Source organism: Prunus mume, linkage group LG3, assembly GCF_029339155.1.
Source record: "Prunus mume cultivar Tortuosa linkage group LG3, ASM2933915v1, whole genome shotgun sequence".
Classification (NCBI taxonomy): domain Eukaryota; kingdom Viridiplantae; phylum Streptophyta; class Magnoliopsida; order Rosales; family Rosaceae; genus Prunus; species Prunus mume.
Window position 1 is genome coordinate 10,121,023 of NC_142700.1, and position 27,435 is coordinate 10,148,457.

Here is a 27,435-nt window from a genome sequence, read left to right on the forward strand (position 1 = left end):
AGGTACAACAAGCACCATATATGTATCTCTTCAATATGATTGATATATTTGCCAATGATCCTCGTACAACAACTTGTATAAGAATTGAAGAAAGATTATTACATAACATTCTATAGTACTATTGGCTACTATATTTTCACATCAGAAAAATACTAAGATACAAATTCAAAAAATCATTGGTCTTATCATCAACCTCGAGCGTCTTGCCATCTGTTGGTACTAAGCAATGAATCCCATCCTTTATCTACAATTAAGAATCATACAAGACATCAACTATATGCAAAACCATATAGAAAAGATGAAATTTTTTGCGGTCATTCGTGTTCAGCTCAACACATGACCTCTATCAAATAAAAGGGCATTATCAATTCTCACAAGAACAAGGACATTCTTCATGCTGTTCTCTGAGTTGTAAGTGACATGTTGCAGGGCATTCATTGGAGATGTGCTGCAGAGAAGGATTCAATCAACTGATATGTTGTATGTGCTGCAGATAAGGCGCAAGGAGGTGCAGCTGCACCTCCCTTCGCCAGAAAAATCATTGTAGGTACTTCAAATTGCCCCTTTTCTCAACTGGTGTACATATTACCTTATTTTCATTTTCAACATTTAAGTAAATGTCTTTATCTTTTTACTTTTATTTATTTTTATATTACTCCATTTACTTAAGTTTACAATGTAAATAAGGAAGTACCCCCCATTTGGATTCAAATAAAAATACTAGAAAATCAAATTTTCACCAAATCAAAATATGAAAATTCGGTTTTAGTGCAAAATACGATTTAGGCTAAAAATGATGGCTCATTAAGTCAATATATACTTCATACTAAAATCCCATAAAATCAAGTTTTCTTATTTGATGTATAAGGAATAAAAGCAGCCAAAAATTATCTTGAGAAAATGATTATTCCGAAAAACCATTTTCATACTTAGTCAATAATGCACCGCTGCTAAAAAAATTATGGGTCCGCCACAGCCTGTTAGCATCTCGGGATCTGGGTGTTCAAAAATCTGCGATAAGGAACATTTGACTCGGGCCGTCACGAACTCAGCTCCATCGTCAGTGCATTGGATCATGTCATGGCCTTTACTCCATCTTCCTGCTAAGGGGTAGAAGTGAGTGAGAGTTTTGGCTAAAGACTGAATTAGATGCTCGACAATAATCTCTCTTCTTCATCCTCATGGCCGCCACGTCTCCTGAACCATTAACATTATTGTTGGCGGCATAGAAAAGAAGCGTTGGGGGGTAAACGTGACAAGGAATCATCGATCAAAAACAGAGAGCTGTATGGTTCTCAAGGGATGAGGAGTTGGGGATGATGGTTTGACTGTTTGCCTCTCAATGATTTCAACCTTGATCAAGTCTGGGGCCATCTTACTTTGTTAGCGACAGGCTATGTCTACCTCCAAAGCAATATGACTTTTTTCTGAAGGCTATATCAAGTGTGTGGCCATCTAACTGCTCTTTATAGGCAAAAGAAAGGATCTGCATGGAATACCAACATACTTTTTCCGTGAGATTTAAAGAAAGCCAGACTATTACTTTAGATTTGTCCTAGGATTATTATCTAACACTACTACAAAAAAGGAAAATTACGACGGGAATTCACCGTCGTGTATTCTGTTTTCAAATGGTCGTGGAATCCACCGACATCTTTTCATAACAAAACCACGACGGTGAATAACCGTCGTTGTTAAAACAAAAAACGTCATCAAAAAATCAAAACCGACGTCTTTGTGCTGCAAAAAGACATAAAAAAACAGTCGAGGATGAGAATAGACGACCAACTCCAACGAAAAAACGTCGTTAAAAAGGAAACATATGACATATATTAACAGAACATGGCCGTTAAATAAATATTTAACGACAAATATAAATATGACGTCTTTACAATCATAATAGACGACGTTATTGACACCTACTACGTCACAACATTTCCAACAACCGTCGTAAAATGAATTTTCCACTTCGATTTTTCTATGAATTATGACGTGGAAATAGATGTCAGGGTCATTACTTACGACACATGTATTTACAGAGACGACGTTGAAATGGATAAACAACGTCGGTTCCAAATAAATGAGAGCCGTATTACAGAATTTATACGTCATATTTTTAAAATAAACGACGTGGAAAAAATGATGGGGTCATTAATTACGACACAGTAATATATAAGGACGACGTTGTCGTCTATATACAACGTCGGTACCATGAAAAATATCGTCGTCTTTAATAATTTATACGTCTTTATTAATAAAACTGACGTCGTCTAATTCATATATCTTAACGTCGACAAATTTAATGAAATTCAAATACCGTCGTAAAATATATTTTCCACTTCGATTTTTCTAGGAATTCTGACGTGGAAATAGATGTCAGGGTCATTACTTATGACGCATGTATTTACAGAGACGCACGTTGAAATGTGTAAACAATGTCGGTTCCAAATAAATGAGAGCCGTATTACAGAATTTATACGTCATATTTTGAAAATAAAGAATGATGGGGTCATTAATTACGACACTGTAATTTATATGGACGACGTTGTCGTCTATATACAACGTCGTTATGATGAAACAGACCGTCGTGTTTAATAATTTATACGTCCTCATTAAGAAAATTAACGTCGTTTAATTCATATATCTTAACGTCGAAAAATTTAATGGACTTCAAATACCGTCGTGAATTCATTCTTTTCCACTTCGTTTATGAAAGAACATACGACGTGGTATATTCATGACGACATCGTCTTTTGTAACGTTCAGGTTAAAATTCTTGTCTTTTAGACGTCGGTATTATGGGATTGGAGTCGTGTTATTTTGAATTACATGGCGGTTCTTTATGCTTGTCCGACGTGTTATCCTGAATAACTGTTTCACAATAGCGTCGTGGTTCTTCATTGTTACGTTGCTTTAAGACGTCGGTAAATATATTGCGGTCGTTGAATGCTCCAAAACGTCGTTATTTATTAGAACAGACGTTTGTTTTTCACATTTTTATCAAAACCGTCGTGTTTGTAATCTGCAACCAGTAATTTTTGTACTGATTGTTTTGTGGCCAAAACCTGTATAATGAAAGTGAAGAAATCACATTACAATATATTACAAAATTAATGTCATACACTGCCAATTACATAAAGCATCATTCAACCCATATATCTTCACACCCATCTCGAATATTTTGACTCCCTAACTCAACCACCACTTCATCAAATGTGTCAACATTTGGCATCCCTCTAGTAAATGGCTCACACTCAATTCTCACATCACCTAAGACATCATCACCAATAACATCATTGTATTCTCTATTAGGCATTGATAACACTACCGACCAACCATGATGCATTGGGTCGTCAACAAAAAATACTTGTTTGACTTGAGAAGCCAAAACAAATTGGTCATTCCTATGTCCAATTTTGCTCAAATCTACAAGGGTAAATCCAAGTTCGTCCACTACAAGACCAGAAGTATTATCAATCCAATCACACCTAAAGACTGGGATTGTAAACTTTTGGTAGTCAAGGTCCCAAATTTCTTGAATGACACCATAGAAACCCATATTTGAGAGAATTGGGTTTTTATCATTGGCACTAGCAACTTGCATAGTATGTGCAAGTAAATAAACTCCACTATTTTGAGTTGTCCGCACATCATCTTGTGCCTTGATGTTGAATTTAATACATTTAATGAGATAGCTCCTATATAATGGCACTGCCATGTTTGGACCATTGCTAGCCACCTTAAATTTTCTGATACGCCATGATTGTCTTCCTCATTAAGTTCACTTTGAACCTGCAAATTAATCATAACTTAATTCAATCTAACATAGAAAGAAGAAAATTAAAAGTCCAATATGTTATGCAATAACATATACCTTGAAGCGTAGCCATTGAATGAAAGTGCTATTGTGCTTATCCTGCAGCCACTTTGTTCTCTTTCTAAATTTTGGATAAGCGGTCTTAATGTGGATCATATGTTGCCTACATGACACACAAAATTCAAGTATTACGGTCCCAAACATATAAGATAAACATAAGAAATAATTTAAAATGGAAACTTAAAGAATAACTCATACGTACTCGATATAAGGTAGGACTTCCTCCGTATTCTCCAAGACATATAGATGTGCTTGGTTCAACAGGTCCCGATCAACTACGCTCACTGTGCAACCTGATAATGGCTTTGAAACTCCCATCGTTTGGCTTGAAGGCACTCCAACTGTACTAACATCAGATAAATGCTCGGTACAAAACTCTACAGCTTCTTCAGCTATATACCGCTCAGCAATGCAACCTTCGGGACGAGTACGATTCTGAACATACCCCTTTAGCACTTTCATATATCTTTCAAACGGATACATCCATCTAAAATATACTGGCCCACATAGACGAACTTCTCTGACAAGATGTACTACTAGATGAACCATGATATCAAAGAATGAAGGGGGAAAGTACTTCTCAAGCAAACACAAAGTAACTACTACATCTTCTTCCAACTTATCTAGCTTGGAAACATCAACAGTCTTTGCACATATAGCATTGAAGAAGAAGCACAAACGAGTTATTGCATACCTTGCAGGCTTCTCCAAAACAAACGAATTGCCACAGGGAGCAATTGTTGCATTAAGGTATGACAATCATGTGATTTAAGGCCAAGAAGTCTTGAATCTTGTAAAGATACAAGATTTTTTATATTTGAAGAATAACCTTCAGGGACCTTCATACCATAGAAAGAATTGCAAACCTCTCTCTTCTCTGCTCTTGACAAATTCCAAGGCCCGGGAGGCAAACGAGTACGTCTTTCTCCATACTCAGGTTGCAAATCAGTTTTGACCCCCATATTCAATAAATCTAATCGAGCAGCAATCCCATCTTTATTTTTTCCAGGGATCTCCAGCAATGTACCAATGATACTATCGCAAACATTCTTCTCAATGTGCATAACATCTAGGACATGCCTCACAGGAAGGTATTTCCAATACTCGAGATCAAAGAATATTGATTTCTTCTTCCAACAAACTCTGTCACCATCTTCAACCATATGCAGCACTTCTTCTCCGGTTAATGGCTCAGGAGGCGTGCCATATTCAGGTTTCCCATTAAAAGCTGCATGTTGCCTCCTATATGGATGATTGATTGGTAACCATTTTCTATGCCTAATGTAACAAATTTTATGGCCATTTTTCAACCTGTGACTAGGTGTATCATCACTGCATATTGGACAAGCTTTATATCCTTTAACAACACAACCAGATAAGTTTCCATAGGCGGGGAAATCATTAATTGTCCACATTAATGCAGCTCTAAGTGTAAAGTATTCTCCATTATGTGCATCATACACTCCTCCAATCCCATCCTACAAAGATGTTAAATCATTAATCAAAGGCTCCAAGTAGACATCTATATCATTTCTGGGCTGTTTAGGACCGGAAATCAATAAGGTCAACATCGTGAACTTTCGTTTCATGCACAGCCATGGAGGGAGATTATATGTAACTAAGATAACTGGCCAGCAACTATATCTGCTACTTTGTGTAATATAACCGACGTGGATTTGGTTTTTTAATTATAAATAGGGTTTTTTTTCACGGGTGCTTTTAGTTTTAGTATTCGATTAGGGTTTCAACTTCTTCTTGCCCTTTTCTCTGTCTCACCTCATCTCTTGGGAGGCAATTGCTTGAATGTTGGTTTGTGTGTATGTTTGTGTATCTGATTCACAAACATACACACATCACCAATTTTCAAAAAATTGTCTCTCTGATTGCAAATCTGTGGCTGCCGTCGTGAAGTTTTAGGAGGCAATTGTTTGGATGTTGATGTGTGTGTGCGTTTGTGTAGATACACAAATGCACACACATCATCCACTTCCAAAAAATTGTCTCTCTGATTGCAAATCTGAGGCTGCCGTCGTCAAATTTCAGAATCAATTTTTTGGATGTTAATGTGTATGTGCGTTTGTGTATCTCAAAGACACAAATACACATACATCATTAACCTCTAAAGTATTGTCTTTCTGGTAAGATTATGATGAGCAACAGAGTTCCATCTTGTAAGATTTCCTAACCCTTGTGATCTCAGAAAAATCTGATTATGTCGGCGGTTTTCTATATAAACCGTCGTGGTTATTTCAATTCTTGTCATTAAGTAGATCTACCGACGTAGGATAACAAAATCCAAGAAATAAATTGTTAAAAAAAATTCTTATTCAGACGGCGGTTTAAATATAATGTATGACGTATAAAGTGGATAAATACGACGTTAAATTGTATAATACGTCGTTAAATGAAAACCCCAACTTGGTGAGATTTAAAGATATCGTCGTAGAAATACGAGAAAGACGTCGTTATATTTATCTTTGCCGTAGTTGTACATTAATTTAATACGGCGATATTTTGTATTTTACCGCCGTGGATTTATTTGTAATTATACGGCGCCTTATACGAAAACTTGGTCGTGTTAATATGCAGGTAAAACGGCGGCTTTTTGAAATCGTCGTCTTTACTTTCTACGTCGGTCGGTTCATAACTTCCGCCGTTATTTGTTGGCTCGATTTTTCACTTGAAAATCCTATTTCAATAAGACGTCGGTTTTTAATTAAGTACGTCGTGTTTTAGGAACAGCCATTTGAATCTCCATTTTTGGTTGTCTAAGGTGTTATTACGACGGTTTTATAAAACCGTCGTCTTTTAAAACAACGACGGTTTTCACTTAGACCGTCGTGTTTTTCTGATAAATCTTTTTCACTTTTTGTAGTAGTGTAAACTGCATTATATGCCACCTACCTTCATATTTTATTTATAATTTATTTTCAAATATGTCATTAACTACATTAATTATAATTAATACTTCTTATTAATAACATATCAATCACCCCATTTAGTTTAATTGACATTCCCCCTACACATCGCCCATTTATTTTGGTTGGCATTACTTCCATAACCCATGTTATCAACTTCTTCGGTGAGTGATTAGTTTAGTTAGGTGGAATTTTATGAAGACGAGAGACTTGTAGTTTTGATTGGTGGCTCTAGCTCAGAGATTCTTCCGACCATAAAAAAAGCTGCTAGATTCTTTTAGCTAGGTTGCTCATAGTATAGTTTGTTTAGGTGGGATTTTATGAAGACGAGAGACTTGTAGTTTTGATTGGTGGCTCTAGCTCAGAGATACTTCCGACCACAAAAAAAGCTGCTAGATTCTTTTAGCTAGGTTGCTCATAGTATAGTTTGTTTAGGTGGGATTTTATGAAGACGAGAGACATTTAGTTTTGATTAGTGGCTATAGCTCTGGGATTCTTCCACCAGAAAAAAAGTAGAGAATATATATATATATTCTGTGAGTGATTAGTTTATTTAGGTGGGACTTTATGAGACTTGTAGTTTTGATAGTTTGCTCTTCCTATGGCCCCATAGATCGGAGAGTCTGCAGACAAAAAAAAAAGGCTGACAGATTATTTTGTCTAGGATTTAAAGGCTCTCATATACAAGAGTTGCTAGATGGGGATTCTTTATTGGTTTATTAATATGTTAGGTGGGATTTAAATGCCTGCCGACAGATTCTGTCAGGACATAACCAGATTTCTTTTGCCGACATATACAATATACATAACGTTGTATAGGAAAATGGATATGTTCTTATGAATAGTGGTAAGTTGCAGGAAAGATGACAGCAACAGTCTCACAACACAACTTCGACTACGATTAGTTCCTGTCTATAAGTTTTTACTTTCCAAATGCGAATGGACTACCATTCATCATGCCCAGAAAAACAGAGAAGTTCATCAAATAAATTTTTAATGATAATACCAGAACACATAGCCTGTTACCTCAGATATGACAGCCTGAGAAACTCCAATTCTATCTCCAACTAACAAGTAACTAATTGAGTAAAGAGAAACTATTGAGTAAGTTTGGTTTATGCTATCAACGAATGAATTTTTTTTGGCAGATTGGAGAGACTAGTCAGCTAGTGGGCTTTGGATCATGTCTTTTAAAGAGAACTAGCAAATAAGTTTGGCTTATGCTTGTTATTATTAGGCCGCAAGAATTAATAAGGAAATTTAAGACATTATGTATTCTTCTTGTGGAACCGTATGTTTCTAATATTTGTTTCACTATTTTGTTAGAATGGAATCACATTCCTATATTGTCAAAATTAAACATTGTTACATTGTCATCTTGTATGTTTCAAAACTGTCGTATACGTGACCATCGTCCCTTACTCAAGATCCCAAAATTTTCAAGTAAATTAAACTAAAATTTCATTTAATGGCATCAAAATAATTACATGGTCTCCTATACAGTAATATTAAATACATGTTTTTGTTTCACGTAATCTTAAAAAATGACAAATTATCTCAAGAATTAACAACTTGAAAACAATAATCTCCTATTTAATTGTTGAATTTACATGAAGCATCATCCCTTTTACTCTTGCAGCTGCTCTAGCGAATGATGCAAATCCATTGTGGATCCTTGACGATTTAGGATAGTTTTTCCTTGGGTTTTGAGGAGTTTTAAGTTTCCTATTCATTGTATGATTGTACTAAAGTTCTATGGTCTATAAATAGGCATTTTAGTGCTAGGGTTTTCTCTAACAAGTGCAAGAGAGAAAACAAGGGCTTCAAATTAGGTTTGAGCCAGGGTGAGAGAGAAGAGAGCTAGGGTTTGTGAGAGAGCAAATGGGGTTCTTCATTGTAACCCAAGGGGTTCTTTCATACTTGTGAGTTTCTTGAGGATCACCAGAGAGGACGTAGGCACAATGCCGAAACTTTATAAATTCTTGTGTTCTTTGTGTGTATGTTTACTTTTGGGTTGGTGAGTATGCTTTTTCTTTGCGTGGCTTATGTGTAGTATTTGTGTAGTCCATCAACGACAAGGTCTTGAAGTGTTTGCGCACAACAATCCTGTCTACCAAATGGGGCCTTAAACTTCACGTGTGGTCTTGTTTTGCCTTCACCTTTGAAAGTTGAAACCCTCTTCGCTCTTAATGGAAGGATGGCCAAGATCAATCCTTATACTACTACAAAAAAAATTGGCAACAGTTACTATTATTTGGTGACATATGATGACTAATGCTGGGGTAACTAATTCTGGACTATTATTTGGTGACATTTGGTGACTAATGCTGGACTATTATTTGGTGACATTTGGTGACTAATGCTAGGGTTACCAAAGCTAGTTACCCCAGCATTAGTCACCAAATGTCACCAAATCAAGGGCGGACCTATGTGAGGGTTGTAGTGGGCTCCAGCCCAGTCCTATTTTTTAGAGTAGGCCTAATTTCTAAGCCAAATTTAGATAAATCAAATTTTAGCACAAAGTTTCTCTCTATCTCTCTCCGTTTTCTCTTTCCTTTTTCTTTTTTTCTTTCTCTTTCTTCTTTAATCCCTTCGCCTCTTCTTTCTTTTCTCTCTCATTTCTCCCTTCTTTTTCTTTCTTCTCTCTATTTTCTTGTTCTTCTTCTTTGTCTCCGCCATTTTTCTTTTCTCTTTCTTTCCTTTTGTCTTCTCTATTTGTTTCTCTTTTGTTTTATTAAGTCTCTGTTTCTCTCTTCTTCTTTACCATGCGTTTCTTTGTTTACGCATTGATGGTGGTTTTTTGTTGTGATGAAGATGTTGAATAGGTCGTTTGACCAGCTTGAGCATGTGGATGTTTTGGTGGAGGATCCGACTGTAGTCCGAATCACATAGGTGTCCAAAAAAAAATTTGGCCCACCCCTGTAAAAAATCCTAGATCCGCCATTGCACCAAATAATGGTGACTGTGGCCACTTTTTTTATTTTTATTTTTTGGTAGTGTGCTCTCTAAGTTTCGTGAATATTTTTGGAATTGCGATAGCCATTCCGCCCATTTCGTCGAGATAAACAAGATGTATTCTATTATAACTCGTCCCGGCCAAGAAAAAAAGCGCAGCGCCAATAAATCAGTGAGAGATTATTTGTAAAGTGGCTCCGACTGACGGTTAGGATCAACCTTTGATGTCCCCAACTTTAGAACAAATGGCTAGGATAACAGCTAGACGTATACTATAAAGACTAATCCTTGGCCACGAAAAAAAAAGAGTATTTTCCAAAGATTGCACATCAGAGTGAAAATGATTATTCTCACATATTATGACAATACTAATTACACTAAACTCGACTTTAATACTTAGATTTTGGAATATTATTCTCACAATAGAATTGAAACTGATTATTCTGACGACAGAATCACAACAATAGCAATTAGACTAAACTCAGACCTTCCTTAATTAACACTTAGTGCTACATGACCCTTGGATTTACAGAAGCATATTTAAGCAGCTCCGGGTTGCTTTCAAAATGCTCCATGATTTCTTCACTCACACTCAACATTGCTTCTATTCCCTTGCCATCTCTTGTATCAATCGAAATAACCAAATCCTTAAGTCCAATACTAGGAATGCTCACCCATGCCGGCTTTCCCCATCCGAAATTAGCTTCATAAAAAGGAAACCTACACCAACTTCCAGAGCATAAATGGTACATGTCAACATTCCCTGTCAACTTTTTACATTCTTGACCCCATTGCCATGCCTTAATAGAATCAAATGGTAGTTTTGTAGGATAAGCTTCTTTCTGCTGTTCAAGCCCTTTCCTGAGTTTGGCAACCAAGTCTTTTAGATCTATCGTCTCATCATCACTCTCTTCCTGCCCTTTTAATAACGATGGTGTTGCAATGACTAATAAATGAGCAACAACATTCCCACCCAAGTTTTGTGGGACGGGTGGCTCAAACCGTCTACGCAAGTCCATAGACATTCTGAACGAAGATGATCTTGACCCCAGTGGTATGTTTGATGATTTGGATGATGCTTCCATAGCACATTTCCAAATGAGTGCTGAAACTACGAGGACACGTGTCGGTGCATGAGGTGCCGTTGCACTGGACAAATGTGATTGGAGGGTGGCAATCCTTGAGGCATCAAACACAAACCTCTTTGTTATGTACTTGATGCCCTCCACGTTGGGTGGAGATGGCTGTGATGAGTTTAAGAAATCTAGTGGTGGAAAATAAGACGCAGCATCAAATTTTGGGACCATGAAGGGTATCTGATCATCGTCACGATCATCAAGGGCTGTTTTGGCCCAACAACTGATGAGGGCGCTAGATGTGGTGCCATCAACAGCCCTATGTGAAAAATTCAACCCTATTGCCATTCCTCCACACTCGAACAAGTTGGCTTGCACAGCAAGCAACGGGAGCCTAGTGGCAACACCGTCAGCATCAGGTTGACCAATTGCTGGGACAAGCCCTGTTAGCATCTCGAGATCTGGACGTTCAAAAATCTGCGATAAGGAACATTTGACTCGGGCCGTCACGAACTCAGCTCCATCGTCAGTGCATTGGATGATGTCATGGCCTTTACTGAATCTTCCTGCTAAGGGGTAGAAGTGAGTGAGAGTTTTGGCTAATGACTGAATTAGATGCTGACAATAATCTCCCTCCTTCATCCTCGTGGCCGCCATGTCTGTAGAAGCAGCTCCACCTCCTGAACCATTAATATTATTGTTGGCGGCATAGAAGAGAATCGTTGGGAAGTAAGCGTGACTAGGAATCATCTGATCAAAAACAGAGAGCTGTAGGGTTCTCAAGGGATGAGGAGTTGGGGATGATGGTTTGACTGTTTGCCTCTCAATGATTTCAACCTTGATCAAGTCTGTGGCCATCTCACTTTGTACGCTATGGGCTATATCTCGCTAGAAACTAATATGACTGTTTGCTATATATCAAGTCTGTGGCCATCTTACTTTCTTTATTGGCAAGAGAAAGGATCTTCATGGAATAACGATCGAGAGAGTCTTACAATTCTTGTGTGAGTGATAAGTTTAGTTAGGTGGGATTTTATGAAGACGAGACTTGTAGTTTTGATTGGTGGCTCTAGCTCGGAGATTCTGCCTACCAAATTAAAGCTGCCAGATTCTTTTAGCTTGGCTTATAGTATAGTATAATGTGTTACATGTGCTAGGTGGGAATTAATGAAGACGATCTGCGACTTACAATTTTCGGTGGGTTATTAATGTGTTAGAGCATCCACAATGATACTCTCTATTTCTTAGCTAAAATTTAGCTAAAAATATAAGAAAGCTATTTTAGAAGCTCTCTAAAAAATTTCAACTCCAGCCATACTCCCTAATTTAGAGATTCATAAATGCTATAACTCTTTTTTGATTGGTCCATCTCCATTAAAAAATAAAATAAAAAATAGTTAGCATTAAATAAAGGTTTGAAATACTCATTCAATAAAACAGCATTAAATTATAGGGAATCACTAGGAGTCAATTCTCTCTCCTCATGTTTAGGAGCTCTTAGAGGACTCCTTATTTTAGGAGATAGATAGGGAGCGTGGTTGGAGTTACCTTTTTGCGATTCCTCCCTAAAATTTGTCTAAGGAGGTAGTTTAGGGAGCCCATTGTGGATGCTCTTAGGTGGAATTTAAATACTTACGAACAGATTCTCTCAGGTCATAATCATAAATTGACGGAGAAGGATCTGCAATTGTTTTTGGCTGTCATCTCACCCTTATAAAACAAGAAAATGATATTTTCAAAACGATTTCTGATTTGTGCTTTAAGTTAGAAAACAAAAAAAGAAAGATGTTTTCAACCTTCTCACGGCAAAAGTGAAAACGCGGAAAATGGCTACGAGTACGACCAAAAATAAAAATAAAACACGACATACAGCTCGCCAGTGGTGGACCTATTAAGGCGCAATGAGGTGCAGCTGCACCTCCCAGCTGGAAAAACCATTGTAGGTGCTTCAGATTGCCCATTTGCTCAACTGGTGTGCAGATTACCTTATTTCCATTTCCAACATTTAAGTAAATGTCTTTGTCCTTTTACTTTCATTTATTTTTATATTACTCCATTTACTTAAGTTTACAATGTAAATAAGGAAGTACCCCCAATTTGGATTCAAATAAAAATACTAGAAAATCAAATTCCCACCAAATCAAAATATGAAAAATCGGTTGTAGTGCAAAATACAATTTAGGCTAAAAATAATGGCTCATTAAGTCAATATATACTTCATACTAAAATCCCATAAAATCAAGTTTTCTTATTTGATGTGTAAGAAATAAAAGCCGCCAAAAATTATCTTGAGAAAATGATTATTCCGAAAAACCATTTTTCATACTTAGTCAATATTGCACCTCCGCTAGTGTTGGCAGCTAAACTTTTTCAATTTCGGGTTTGACTTTCAGTCAATCGCAATGTTGAAAAATTGACCTAGGCTAGCTGCAAGGTGGCTAAGCGAGCTCTAGGCGATGGCGGGCCTCCTAGGCGAGTTGGGTCTTTTTGGGTGCCGAACCTAGAAGACGCAAGCAATCAAACCAAGAAAACAAATCGATGCTTGAGTTGATAAAGAAGCGAAATGGCTATCACTGACCGCAACCTCCGTCCTCTTCGAGTGCAAGCTTCGTGTTCCTTTCGAATATATTTAAAAAGTATAGCCGATCGGTTATACTTTTAAAATATTCGAATATATTATAGCCGAACGGCTATACTTTTAAAATATTCTACCAGTATAGCCGAGCGGCACTTCTCTTTAAATATACAATTTTGTCATATCATTTCAGGGTTTGGGGATAAAATACCACTTTAGTCCATTGGGCTAAAGTTATTTCTTCAATTCTTTTATTTGTATAAGCGATATTGGGGAATGAGAATTTAAATACTTTCCAATACCTCCCATTCTAATGATTTCCAGCTATTAGTCCATTGAGCAAGAATACAAAAATGGATTTTATTTATAACAAATAACACGGGCTAAACCCATAAATACCCCAAAAAAAAAAAACAAAAACAAAAAGGATCCGCCAACATTTTGTGGATCAAAGACTGTTGAATTTCATATTAAAAAATTGCTTGTATAGGAATTTACTTTCTAAACTGTCCATCGTAATAACGAACTAAACCCAATTACTGCATTTTTCTCATTGCACTTGACAACCCTGCTCTTCTGCTATGAGATATATTAGTCCGCGCCGTATTCTATGCGGATGAAAAATTGGATACAAAATCGTCTAACGAGACAACGAAGAGAAGTTTGCAGCTCTGTTGTGAAATAAATCGAAGGTAATAGAGGTCATATGGCATTGATATACGAAGTATTCTGAATGAGAATTCAAACAACATGTGCTAGATGAGAAGTAGCATCTCATTCTTATATATACCATACCCTCGTGCACTTGAAATTCCCAGTGTGAAGAGGGGAGGTAAGTGCAATACCTCCCTTGTAGCTCGCAAGTGTAGTAGATCCAACCTTCCACGAGGACGTTAGTTTGATAAAGAAGCAAGTTGCATCCAATCATACATTAATACCGGCAATCACAGCCCATAATATACTCAATTTTAATAAAGAGAAATATAAAGTTACCCATAAGCTGAAGCACTCAGGATCTTGTGGTGAAGGCATCATTGCTTCCCGCTGAGAAGTCTCTCAAGTTATCTTCGATCTGTAAAGAGATACTATCATACGTCAAAAAGGCACCTAAGGATACTTAACACAATAATAGGGGAAGAAACCATTCTTATGTACACCGGCATTACATGTAGGATAATCTCCCGAGTCTTTGTGTTAGATTTGATGGGGGATATGGTGCCTCAATGGAGAAACTTTTTTCTAAGTGCCCCGTACTTGAAGATGTGACTATACTCGGGAATGTTAGAGTTGATTCAAAATCTCTACCCCTAAATTGAAGACAAGCATCACAAATACTAGAAATAATTGTACGTTCCAGCTCTTCATGAATTCCCCAAAGCTTGAAAACTTGATTGTCAATGTCTTCAGTTGGTGCTCATATGCCATTTTGTGTTTTCTAAAATCTGCAACCAAAATTCGTCCCTATAGGCTTCCAGTAGGTGAAAGTCTAGCCTGTGATTACCTTGTGCCTCCGTTTACTATAGGAATTTCCAATGTCACGTATCTTTCTCTTCTAGCTTCTAGTTTGGATGGTTTACTTTTGCCTGCTATCTTTAAACATTTGAAATAGTTGGAGCTAGGACTAATTCATTCTAGCTACTGGACATTGCTCATAGAATATCTGAACCGATCACCTCATCTAGAATCTCTTAACCTAGACCTTGATAGTATGTTGAACATAGAAAATAACCCTTTCTGTCACGCATTTGTGCCTACTTGTCTGTCTTCACATATTAGGATAATCTCCATGAAGGGGTTCCAAGGAAAACGTGATGAGATGAAGTTCGGTTTGGTTATGAATAAAATGATTGTTTCTCACTGCTACTGCTGCTGGTATTGTCACTCATTCCCTGACAGACTCGCCCGAATTTCCGGAACAGACGAACCTGCGGAGACCCGGCATCACCCCATGCCGGTTTACTCCTTAAATCTATGTCCTCGTTTACGAGAGGATTAAGTACGAGACTTCTGCGAAATTTAGTGAGTCCCTCGTAAATTGAACATTTCAAAATTTCCACATAAAACACATTTTATAACCTAACAGCATACGCACAATATAATCTCAAGCAATTTACAAAAATAGCCTCCGGCCTTCAAATGATTTTAGCAGAACTGCCAACAATGTGTTTAAAATAACTTAATGCATCAAACATGCATATAATAAATCCAAAATCTATTTATGCACCCATCACTCACTTAGTCCCCAGGACAAGCCTCAATTCAACCAAGTTTCGGGACCAACAACGAGGTCCAAACCAATCTCAATAAGACCACCTAAGTGGGGTCTAATCTGTGGCTGCACCTAGTAACTTCAGTCGCTACGCCTACTACTAAGGGATCAAGCCACACATAGCTCTTTCAGATCTATCCGGCTCCTAAGATCAAATAAACCATTACCGCCACACAAATACATACATTCTAGGATTTATCCATCACAACTCACCAAACACAATCACAACATAATCCCTTCATCTGACGGGGCCCGGCCTCGTGTAGGGTCCGCAACACGCCGGCTAATCCAAAGGCGCGTGCGACCTCCTGGGCTCGGCTACATTCTCACCACCCTCACACAATCATATCTCCTCATACGCCGACGCACCCGGCCACGTGACGGGTCTCGCAACGGCTAATCCAAAGACGCGCGTGCGACCTCACCGGGCACGGCTACATTCTCACCACCTCACACAATCATATCTCCCTCATACGTCGGACGCGCCGCCACGTGTAGTCTGTCAACACGCCGGCTAATCCAAAGGCGCGGCGACCTCAACTCTTACCGGGCTCGCTACATTCTCACCACCCTCACACAATCATATCTCCTCATACGCCGACGGGCCACGTATGGGAGTCCGCAACACTGCCGGCTAATCCAAAGACCCGTGCGACCTCAACACCGGCTGGCTACATTCTCACCAGCCGCACGGGTTTAACGGCCTCAACATAATCACAATATGGGGGGGGTACGTGGGGTAGTGCATATAGCACTGTAAACTAACATTCGATCCCTTTATTTACTTTTTATACAATCACACAATTAAATATATAATATAATTTCTAATCCTATATTAACCTCAATCAATAAAGCATTCCATAAACTCCCCCACTTATATTCACCAATTTATATCCTAAACCCACAATATCCATTTAACTCAACAACGCTCAAGACCTGTCACTAAGGTCATTCTAACCCTCAATTAAAGATAAGACTATCCCGGAAGTCTCACGGTCAACCTAGGGTCAAACGGGCCTGCGGGGCCCACACCTCCAAATTCCGATCCGAAAGTTCCTATAGGTTCTACAAGCTCTAGGACACATGTCCTGCAAGTTTGGTCCAGATCGGACGGTCGGATCGCTCACGATCGCATCGATTGACGGTTACTAAACCTTACCCTAGGGTTGGCATTTTAGTATCCGGGACTCCGTTTACGATCCGTCGAATCCTATACGATCCTGGTAATACCTAGATCAACCTATTATAACTTTAGGACCATCCAACGGTCCAAACCTAGCCAACCCGGAAAATACGCGATAGCGATATCCGCATTGGAACTCTAACGGTATCCAAAATGAGATCCGAGCCCACCTACGTGCTCGTGACATCGAGAGGATCACGGTGGGATAAAAAGCCCCTCAGCTACAGTGCCCACGCGCCGCCACACCACCGACAGCGCGTGGGTGTCAAAGCGATATCGCATCGCCGGAAAAATTACAAATCGTGAGCCAAGACTCCTACCCTAGGTAATACACCTAATTTGGAATCACTTTTGTTCTTGGGCATACCCCAAAAATTGACCTGAAGTGGCCGGAATCTCCTCGAAATCCGGTGAAACTCAATTCATAAATCGAGGTTGCCTACAAATTGATCAATTCCTACCCAACAGGCAGCTAGAGCTCGGAAAATAGATGAGAAAGCATACCTTGATCGCAAGATTTGGTGGTCGGAATCGCGGAACGAGCTCCGAAAATTCTGGTAAAATCGGCCGTGTTTACGCAATTTTCGGCGGTATCGCTACTGGCGCGGAGAACGGGTGGGTAGGACGGCGGAGTCGGCGGTCATTTTGGGACCGGTCCCGACCCAGTGGTGGCCGGATGAACGAACGGCCGGCCAAAACGTGGCCGGTGCGTCCGCGAGAGAGAGAGAGAGAGAGAGAGAGAGAGAGAGAGAGAGAGAGAGAGAGAGAGAGAGAGAGAGAGAGAGAGAGAGAGACGGGGGCAATTCCGTCTTTTAACCAAAAACCCATTTCAAAATATTAACGATTATGCCACTGAGCTTCATTTGATCATATCTCTCTCGTTACAACTCTGATTCGAGCCCACTACGTGTCTACGGACTCATCTCATCAGCTCTACGTAATTCAGACAACCGAATTCCCAAATTCCTTCCGAATAAGAAACTGACTAAAATACCTCTATCCCACGGGTAATTTCTCAATTCCACTTAAATAAATTAAAACATGGATAAATTTGGGGTCGGGTGTTACATTCCCTCCCGAAATAAGAGATATACAAGGAAATTTCAATGTTTGAATGTGGTTCAGAGAGTTTCCATGTTCAAGTTCTATGAGATGCAATGAAGGTCTCGGTTTCACATCAGTTCAAGGATTTCTCCAAGTTCGTTCTATACTTTCTGAGTTTGAAAATGTCAATTTCATTTGTTTATTTCACTCATCTGTTAGATTGAAGTGGAGATTATATGAGAAGTGATTTAATCCAACTTATTTTGGAACTTTGAATTTTCTGTACAACTCCATGATTGTTTTTTGGTCATTGAATTATTGGTTTTCTAGCTGGGTTGACCGCACGAGTCTTTGGATTAGCCGGCGTGTTGATAGACCCCATACGTGGTGAGTGCGTCCCGACGTATGAGGGGAGATATGATTGTGTGAGGCTGGTGAGAATGTAATGCACCTGCAGGAGGTCGCACGCGTCTTTGGATTAGCAGCGTGTTGGCACCTCATACGTGGCGGTGCGTCCCGTATGAGGAGATATGATTGTGTGCGGCTGGTGAGAATGTAGCTGGCCCAGATGTTAAGGTCACACGCGTCTTTGGATTAGCCGCGTGTTGACAGACCTCGTATGTGGCCGGTGCGTCCCGACGTATGAGGAGACATGATTGTGTGAGGGTGGTGAGAATGTAGCGGGCCAGTGAGGTCGCACGCGTCTTTGGATTAGCCGGCGTGTTGATGCACTCTACACGAGGCCGGGTACGCCCCGTCGTATGAGGGGATTATGTGATATGTTGATGAGATCTCACGTGTCGTGGGTTTATCCGTGCGATATGTCCCATAATAACTTTGGATGTTCCGGTATGGGGAGATCACTGTGATTGTATTTGGTGAGTTGTGATGAATAAATCCTAGAATGTATGAATTTGTATGGTTGTAATGGTTTATCACGTGATATTAGGAGCGGGATGGATACGAAAGAGCTACGTGTGGCTTGATCCCTTAGTAGGGTATGAGGCGACTGAAGATACTAGGTGCAGCCACAGATTAGACTCCACTTAGGTGGTCTTATTGAGTTTGGTTTGGACCTCGTTGTTGGTCCCGAACTTGGTTGAATTGAGGCTTGTCTTGGGGACTAAGTGAGTGAAGGTGTGCATAAATAGATTTTGAATTTATTATATGCATGTTTGATGCATTAAGTTATTTTAAAAACATTGTGGGCAGTTCTGCTAGAATCATTTGAAGGCCGGAGGTCATTTATGTAAATTACGTGAGATTATATTGTGCGTGCTGCCGGTTGGGTTATAAAATGTGTTTTATGCAGGTGGAAATTTTGGGAAAATGTTCAATTTACAGGAGACTCACAAATTTTGGCAAAAGTCTCGTGCCCTTAATCCTCTCGTAAACGAGGACATAGATTTAAGGAGTGAACCCGTGGGTGTGATGCCGGGGTCTCCGAGGTTAAATCCCTTCCGGGAAATTTGGGACGGGTCCTGTCATTTGCATAAATATTAGGGTTGATCATTTCACTATACATCATTTCCATTTTAATATTCTTAATCTTAACATTTCATACTCTCAATTATAATCTGGTTTATCAGTCACCGAGGCTAAGTGGAGGTGTTTGCATTTCTGGGGCCATCAAATTAAACTATATTATATATGATGCTGTAATATTATGAAATTCTCATACAAAGTTTAGCTGGACTAGGATGGGTAAAAACTATATGGTGTCCCTAAGCACTTCTCGATTGATATAGGTGGTGTGATCTCATTTGCCTTAACTAGTAAAAGAAAAATTATTGGGGTTATTTATTCAAGTGGTCCTCAAATTTATACCGAGTTGCATTTTGGTCCCTTAACTAAATCATTAATTCAAATGGTACACCAACTTTTTATTAATCGTTGCATTGGTACCGTTGCATAGGGGTAAAACAGTCCAATTAAATAAAATACTAAATAAATTAAAAACAAAAATCAAAAGGAAAAAAAAAACCTCTCTTCCACCTCCTCCTCCTTATATTTGATACAGTAATAGTTATCAAAGTAGAGGGTATTCATAGATATTTACTTGAATTTCTTGCTTGAATGTTCAATTGAACCCTCGGTTCATTTTCTTTATGGTTTTAATTTTCAGGTGGTTCACCTCCTTATAATTACAAATTGGTGGTTTCTCTTAAATACTAGTCAAGATGGTAAGTGTAATCTATCAATCTAAGCTTAGTGGTTGTTGGGCTGCTATGTTAATTTCGTAATTCTTAATGGAGAGATATTGTTGATATGTGCAGGTGAAGTTTACAGCAGAGGAACTCCGTAGGATTATGGACTACAAGCATAACATTCGTAATATGTCCGTTATTGCACATGTTGATCATGGTATCGATAACTTTTTTCACTTGATAATTCTTATCTTTGTAACATTATTTTCACTCATCTGCTTATAATGGAGTGCTTAATAGTGTTCTGTTTGAGTTAATTTGAGCTGCTTTCTTGTATCTGGTTGATTATGCCCTGCCCAAATGTATAATTGTCCTTTTGCTTTCAAATTTGCATTACATTCTTGTTCATGTTTCAATCTCCTGTGTGTTTGTTCATAGCTATAATGGTACTGAATTTTAATATGCAGGGAAGTCAACCCTTACCGACTCTCTTGTTGCTGCTGCTGGTATCATTGCACAAGAAGTTGCTGGTGATGTCCGGATGACAGATACCCGTGCAGATGAGGCAGGGCGTGGTATCACAATCAAATCTACTGGTATCTCTCTCTACTATGAGATGACTGATGAAGCTTTGAAGAGCTACAAGGGGGAGAGAAACGGAAATGAGTACCTCATCAATCTCATTGATTCCCCTGGGCACGTTGACTTTTCATCTGAAGTCACAGCTGCTCTTCGTATTACTGACGGTGCACTTGTGGTGGTTGATTGCATTGAGGGTGTTTGTGTCCAAACAGAGACTCTGCTTCGTCAAGCCTTAGGAGAAAAGATCAGACCTGTTTTCACTGTTAACAAGATGGACAGGTGCTTCCTTGAGCTCCAGGTCGATGGAGAGGAGGCTTACCGAGCATTCCAAAGGGTTATTGAGAATGCTAATGTCATTCTGGCTACATACGAAGACCCCCTTCTTGGTGATGTCCAGGTACTATCCAGTGAAAGGAACAGTTGCCTTTTCAGCTGGTTTACACAGATGGGCCTTTACTCTGACCAACTTTGCCAAGATGTATGCATCCAAGTTCGGAGTTGATGAATCAAAGATGATGGAAAGGCTCTGAGGTGAGAACTACTTCGACCCAGCTACCAAGAAATGGACCAGCAAGAACAGTGGTTCTGCTACATACAAGCGTGGTTTCGTTCAGTTCCGTTATGAACCCATCAAGCAGATTATCAACACCTGCATGAATGATCAGAAGGACAAGTTGTGGCCCATGTTGAAAAGTGATGAAAAGGAACTGATGGGGAAGGCGTTGATGAAGCGTGTCATGCAGACCTGGCTACCAGCCAGCAGTGTCCTATTGGAAATGATTATAGCCGCGCGGCTATACGATTTATAAAAAAATAAAAAAGGACCACAGTAAAGCCGCACGGCGATACCTTTTTAAGAGAGCGGTTGTACTATTCATAAACAAGAATTCTTTAAAAAAGGACCCCGTAAGGCCGCTCGGCTATACTGGTTTATATTAAAAAAATCCTGAGTACGGCCGTGCGAAAAAAAGACCCATGTTTTTGTGAAAAGAGTATAGCGTATAGCCGGTCGGCTATACTCCGTATTTAGAATATTCCAAACGTATAGCCGATCGGCTATACTCTATAAATAATTTTTTTTTTTATATAGCCGTTCGGCTATACATTATTCAACACAGTTTGCAAAGATAATCACTCTCCTCATTTTTTGGTTTCAAAGCCTCTTTACTTCTGGTATGTTTTGGTTATTAGATGAGAATAATTCAAATTGAAAATGGTGCAGATGAGACAGCTCGGATTCTGGTTGAATTCCTGGAGGTGGCAATCACTTCAATCGTTTTCCTCAAAGGAATTTACCCTCCAGGTTTGTTCTAAACCCATTTCTCGTTTTGGTTGCTGAGAAAAAAAGTTGTGGCTTTGAGTTCTGTTTTTCTTCATTATCTGGGGAAACCAGAAAGCAAAACCCAGTTTTCAAATCGCATATGAGCTTAGCGGGATAATGGGTAATTGTTATTTTTTGCATTTTCAACTGCTTTCACTGATGGTTGGTTTTGGGCAAAGGTGCTTTTGAAAGAAGGAAATCTATGAATTTGGTGGTTCATAGCGCTCGTCACCCTGAACTCAGAGATTATATCCATTCTGCTGTCTCGGGACTTCATCCTTTCATCCAAAAGGTTGATCCTTTACTCATTTATTTCCTTCTACTTTTTTCTTCAAAAATTTCTCATATATCTCTTGTGTTCGAAAATTCCGCCTAGGCGCTAGGCGGGTCTGGGCGGCTGGCCGGGTTGGATTTTCTTTTTTATTTTTGATTTTTTTCAGAAAGATGCAGTCTTTCTTATCGTTTAATGTATTTATTCCGGTGATGATCGTTTAATGTATTTATTCCGGTGATGTTCCATTTTCACTAAAACAGACGTACATTTTACAAACTAGGATCTGGTGGAGAGAGTAGCAGTTATTTTCTTTAACAGTGATAGCATCCCTGTGGAAAGATTTATGTTTAAGCTCACTGTGAATCAATCTTATGGCTTAAGGGTGGAAGAAGCTGACCTGGAGTTCTCACTAAGATCGTTTTTTATCAAGCTTCCTTTCTCAGAATCCCTTAACACGGGTTCTTCCCCAGGGTAAGTTTTAAGTTTCATAGTTGACAACTGTACATTGATGTTCATTTTTTTTGCTTCAGTGTTGTAGTTTTGTCTTAGAATACTATTTGATATAATTCTTTTTCAATGATGTAGTTGCGTTTGGTTTTCACTTTAAAATTGCTACTTTCTATCAAATGCTTTGGTTTAATTGGTTGAGTATTGACCATATGCTTGGGTGGTTGTTGAGCTCATGAACATGGTTTGGATTTTCATGTCTGCTTTCCTTTCGATATTGCTGCTAGGTGTGTAAGCTTTTCCTTTATAACAGATTGCAGGTGGGAGATAACTGCGTACTTTCGATCCCTTCCTCAGGCAAGCACAAGTAGGGATGCAGAGTTGTGGATTCCAACAGACACACAGCAGGGGCAACAGCCTCCATTAATAACCCCCATTAAATCATGATCACACTGTCCCATAAACTTAATGCTCAATAAGTAAATTACGCTTGCTTTCTGCATTTTGGTGTATAAACCGCAAGAATTCAGTGCTTAGTGTTGTAAAGTTGTTATCCAATTAGAATGAGATTACAGGGTACAAAGGTAGAAATTTTGTGGAAGATGAAGGGAAAAGCATAAGCACAACACTTTAGAGAGGATTCCGAGTTTCTACATTTACATATGGTGCATTTACCATGTGACAAACTGGAGGTGATTAACATATGACATTACAATTTACAGTATATTATGAGATAACAAAATTACTTTTTGATAGCTAAATGTATTTTCCTTTTAGTAGAAGGGATTGTTGTTTGTACTCTCCCAAGTCCAGGGAAACATTAGTTTATCAGCACATTTTAACAATTCAAAGGGGTTTTTACCACATTTTAGCTACTCGGCATTAGTTTATCAGCATTTTAACCATTGTCATTTTGTGAAAGAAATGGATGTTCCTTTATGTTGGAATATGAGTTCAAAATGAATTTGCACAGCTTTTGTGGGTTTAAGTCATTCTAGTTGTTGAAATATCTTCTTCATTTGTTGATGCTAAATTCTTTATACGGGTAATAACTATGGAAAAGTAAAAACTCAAAAGAGGACAACAAAGACTCAGGTAATGGCCTAATAATAATGGATAATGCTCTAAACTACTCTTATCGATAAACAAAAATAGGGGGAAAACCATTATCTAAAAAAGATCAGTGTCCATGTGAAGCGTTTAGCCGCGCGGCTATACTATTTATAAAAAATGTATATGTATAATAAACAAAAAAGAACCCAGTAAGGCGCGCGGCTATACAGTTTTTAATTAAAAATCCGCATATAGCCGGTCGGCTATACGATTTGTTAAAAAGAATTTAAAAAGACCCCAGTAAGAAAGGCTATACTATTTATAAAAGAAGACCCGCCTCACGCCTAGTGCGTTTTTGTGAAAAGAGTATAGCCTAGTGGCGATACCCTGCAAATAGAATATTTCAAACGTATAGGCGGCGATACGTTTATAATTTTGCATAGCCGCTCGGCTATACCCATTGAATAGCACTCTGAATTTCTCTTGTTTAATTACTTTAATTAGTAGTTATGTTTTAATTATTATTTTCTTAGTGAATAATTAGTATTTAAATATTTTTATTCAATAATATGTGAGTATTTTGTGTATAATACGTGAATTTTGTGTGTATTATTGAAAGTTTTGTTAAAAATAAGTGTATTAAACATGAAAAATACGAATATTCAACGTGAAAATGCTAAATTCGTTATATGGGTAATAACTCCGAAAAATAAAAACTCAAAATGGGACAATAGAGACTTGAGTAATGGATAATGCTCTAAACTACTCTTATCGATAAACAAAAATCAGGGAAAAACAATTATAATAAATAAATAAATAAAATCACAATGTCTATGTAAAGAAATAAATTGATTGGCTTAAGAAAGCAATAAATGAGGCGACACACAGTGGAAGATGGTGTACTGATTTTCAAAAAAATTAAAGTATCATAATCTGGATCTGAGGTAAGAATCTATTAGGGTAATTTTAGTAATAATAATCCTTTAAAATAAAAATAAAATGCTAAATTGGCAAACCCGTCAAATATTCAAAAGACCATATCCAACAAAATTTGCCACAAACATCTTACACTAATTTTTGGACAACAACTGAAATACTATCACATCGATTGGTCATGGCTTTTTTTATAATTGCATTACTTCATTTGGTTTTACCTTCTTCGTTTAGATTTTAGCATATTTCATATACTCAGGATTAGTTTAAACATTTTTAGTGGATCAGTAATTTGTCTACTTTCAATATCTTCGATTGTTATTTCCAAATGACTTTCAATATGTTGGATTTTCTTTTTCTTTTTTTATTTTGATCAAAACAATCAAGAAACCTAAGTTTAAGAATTTAGTTTTTTTTTTTCTTTTCAAGATGTTAAGAATTGACTTCGGACCCTTCTTTTCAATTATTGCTAGGAATTGGATTTAAGATTTCCATGCTCTATCTTTCATACTCTATTTTCTTCTTTAGACTTCAATGGCAATTTCCAATTCACTAAAGAAATTTATCACGGGATTTTGAAAATTTTATAACATGGAGAGTCATTATGGGGATTGTTGAAGGAATTTACAACTAGTATGTCAGAGCGATTGAGGAAGCGAATTTACAACTAAAACCCACAACAAAAGACATGTTGGGTGAGAAAAAAGAATCCTCAAATGTTGTGTGGATATGGGGATTACTGAAGGAATTTACAACTAGAACGTCAGAGAGCAACTGAGAAAGCCAATTTACAACTAAAAACCACAACAAAATACATCTCGAGTGAGAGCAAAATATCCTCAAGTGCTCTATGGTAAAATCAAGGTGACAATATCTATGTAAAAGCTAAACAAGAGAAAATAGATCTGAAAGCTTTTCCCTTATTACTCCTAATCACTACTAACCCATAACCTATAGACAGAAGTTCATTCAAAAGTTACATCACTTACATAGTAATCCTATATTAAACATATCCCTTACCATTTAGTTTCCTCCACAGTCTCAATTTGAATTGCATTGATTTTCTCAATGTCCAATATCATATAAATTTTGTTCTTCATATGCTTCAAAGTTTAGAATAAATTCGAACACCCATGTAGATGCTTTTAAAAAGTTGGTTCACAACACATGCCTTGGGCTATTGCAAGGAAATTGTGGCTGGTGCATGATTTGATCATCATTTAATCACGAAAAGGAAGCTTGGTGAAGCACCACACTCTCAATATGAATGCTGATAAAATTTCCATTGTAATAATTCATTTGCATGACTATCAGTCAACGAGGCTAAGTGGAGATGTTTGCATTTTGAGGCCATCAATTTAAACTACTATGAAATTCTCGTACAAAATTTAGCTGGACTGGGAAGGGTAATGTTTGAGGTAACTGTGTTCTTTGACGGTCTGCGTGACAATTTTTCCTCATTTGCATTATGGTTAGATAAAAATTATAGGAAAATGGTTAAGTAAAAACCTAGAAAAACTCACATTATTAATTATTTTTTATATATGACACCTCCTTTTATTAATAACAATAATGCTAGATTCACTAAATTTGTTCACTAACATGATTATTTGTTGTTAATAAGTATGATCTAAAAGTGACCCAAATTTGAACCAATTCAACATTGGTGTCCCTAAGCACTTCTCCATTGATAACTTAGGTGGTGGGACCTCATTTGCCTGAACTACTTTTCGAAATATTCTTGAGTGTGACGTTAATTCACGCGTCCTTATATGAATGGGCAATCATTTTATATTTAACAGGTAAAGTATTAATAAATAAAACACTTTATTATAACATGAGCGGATTGTAATAAGAGATGTCATAGTATGATCGCACCTACATTATCAGAACTGTTGATGCAATCCTTACTATCATATGATAAATAGATGCTTGAAAACTTGATCTTTTTTGTTAGTTGCAAAAGAAGCCCTTGACATTATTGGGGAATATGAATATACGAAGCCAATTATGTAAGAGATATCTTCCATGAAGCCCTCCTAGCCCATGTCACATTGGTTTGATGCCGGAGAGCAAACTACAGTGGAAAGAAACCTCCATGAGAAAATTTGCAACATCAACTCTTTTTACCACTAACCCAATAATTACATTATTTTCCTCATACATATTAGTTTGTTCCGCAAACTAGGCCATGAATGCATTCTCCTCTATCCACATCTTTGCCACTAAAAAGTAATTATCACATCTTTGCCACTAAAAAGTAATTATCAAACACGTGATAGAATTCAACAAACAAATTAATAGTGGTAACCAAAATAAATGACATTTTAGTTTCCTCCACGATCTCAATTTCGATTGTAATTATTTTTCTGAAATACCAACTATCGTATATTTTGTACTTGTTGATGTGTTTCATGTTTAGAATAGACTCATGTAGTTGCTTTTAAAAATTGGTTGAGAACATATGCCTTTGGCCGGTGCAAGAAAAATATGCCTCACGCATGATTTGGAGGTCGTTAATCATGAAAAATATGCTTGGTAGAGCATCACACTCTCAATATGAATGCTGATTAAAATTTCACTCTGAACATTTCATTTACAATTACAACTTGCATGTTGAGGTATCCCTTGAACCATACGTGCCCGTTTTGCTAACTAGTACAATAATTTGTTTGCCTAGCTAATCCCAAACTAATCTTGAAAATGACATAGGAATTTATTGGAATGACCTTAGATTTATTTATAAGAGTTACTTTATTTGATCATAGCCATCATACACTG

The 27,435-nt window shown here is 37.9% G+C and overlaps 2 protein-coding genes and 1 pseudogene across 3 annotated transcripts; 2 read left to right on the forward strand and 1 right to left on the reverse strand.

The window, feature by feature from the left end:
- Nucleotides 1-10,038: 10,038 nt before the first annotated feature.
- On the reverse strand, nucleotides 10,039-11,813 carry LOC103325771 (akuammiline synthase 1-like). The gene has a single exon (XM_089048136.1). It carries the CDS (start codon nucleotides 11,682-11,684, stop codon nucleotides 10,260-10,262), a length of 1,425 nt encoding a protein of 474 aa, XP_088904262.1. The 5' UTR covers nucleotides 11,685-11,813; the 3' UTR covers nucleotides 10,039-10,259.
- An 8,151-nt stretch (nucleotides 11,814-19,964) lies between these two features.
- On the forward strand, nucleotides 19,965-21,171 carry LOC107880667 (elongation factor 2-like; annotated as a pseudogene). The gene is made up of 3 exons (XR_016125696.1): nucleotides 19,965-20,080; nucleotides 20,174-20,261; nucleotides 20,512-21,171. The product of XR_016125696.1 is annotated as an elongation factor 2-like (transcript).
- Nucleotides 21,172-21,768: 597 nt separating this feature from the next.
- Nucleotides 21,769-23,543, forward strand: LOC107880783 (DNA polymerase zeta processivity subunit). The gene is given in 5 exon segments (XM_016793036.2): nucleotides 21,769-21,929; nucleotides 22,127-22,239; nucleotides 22,502-22,669; nucleotides 22,671-22,692; nucleotides 22,982-23,543. Coding segments are annotated over 5 exon segments (549 nt in total). The 5' UTR covers nucleotides 21,769-21,817; the 3' UTR covers nucleotides 23,116-23,543.
- Nucleotides 23,544-27,435: the final 3,892 nt, after the last annotated feature.

Bases quoted from the DNA above. Each gene is read 5' to 3' on its own strand.
- LOC103325771 (XM_089048136.1), bottom strand. From the start codon at position 11,684: ATGGCCACAGACTTGATCAAGGTTGAAATCATTGAGAGGCAAACAGTC.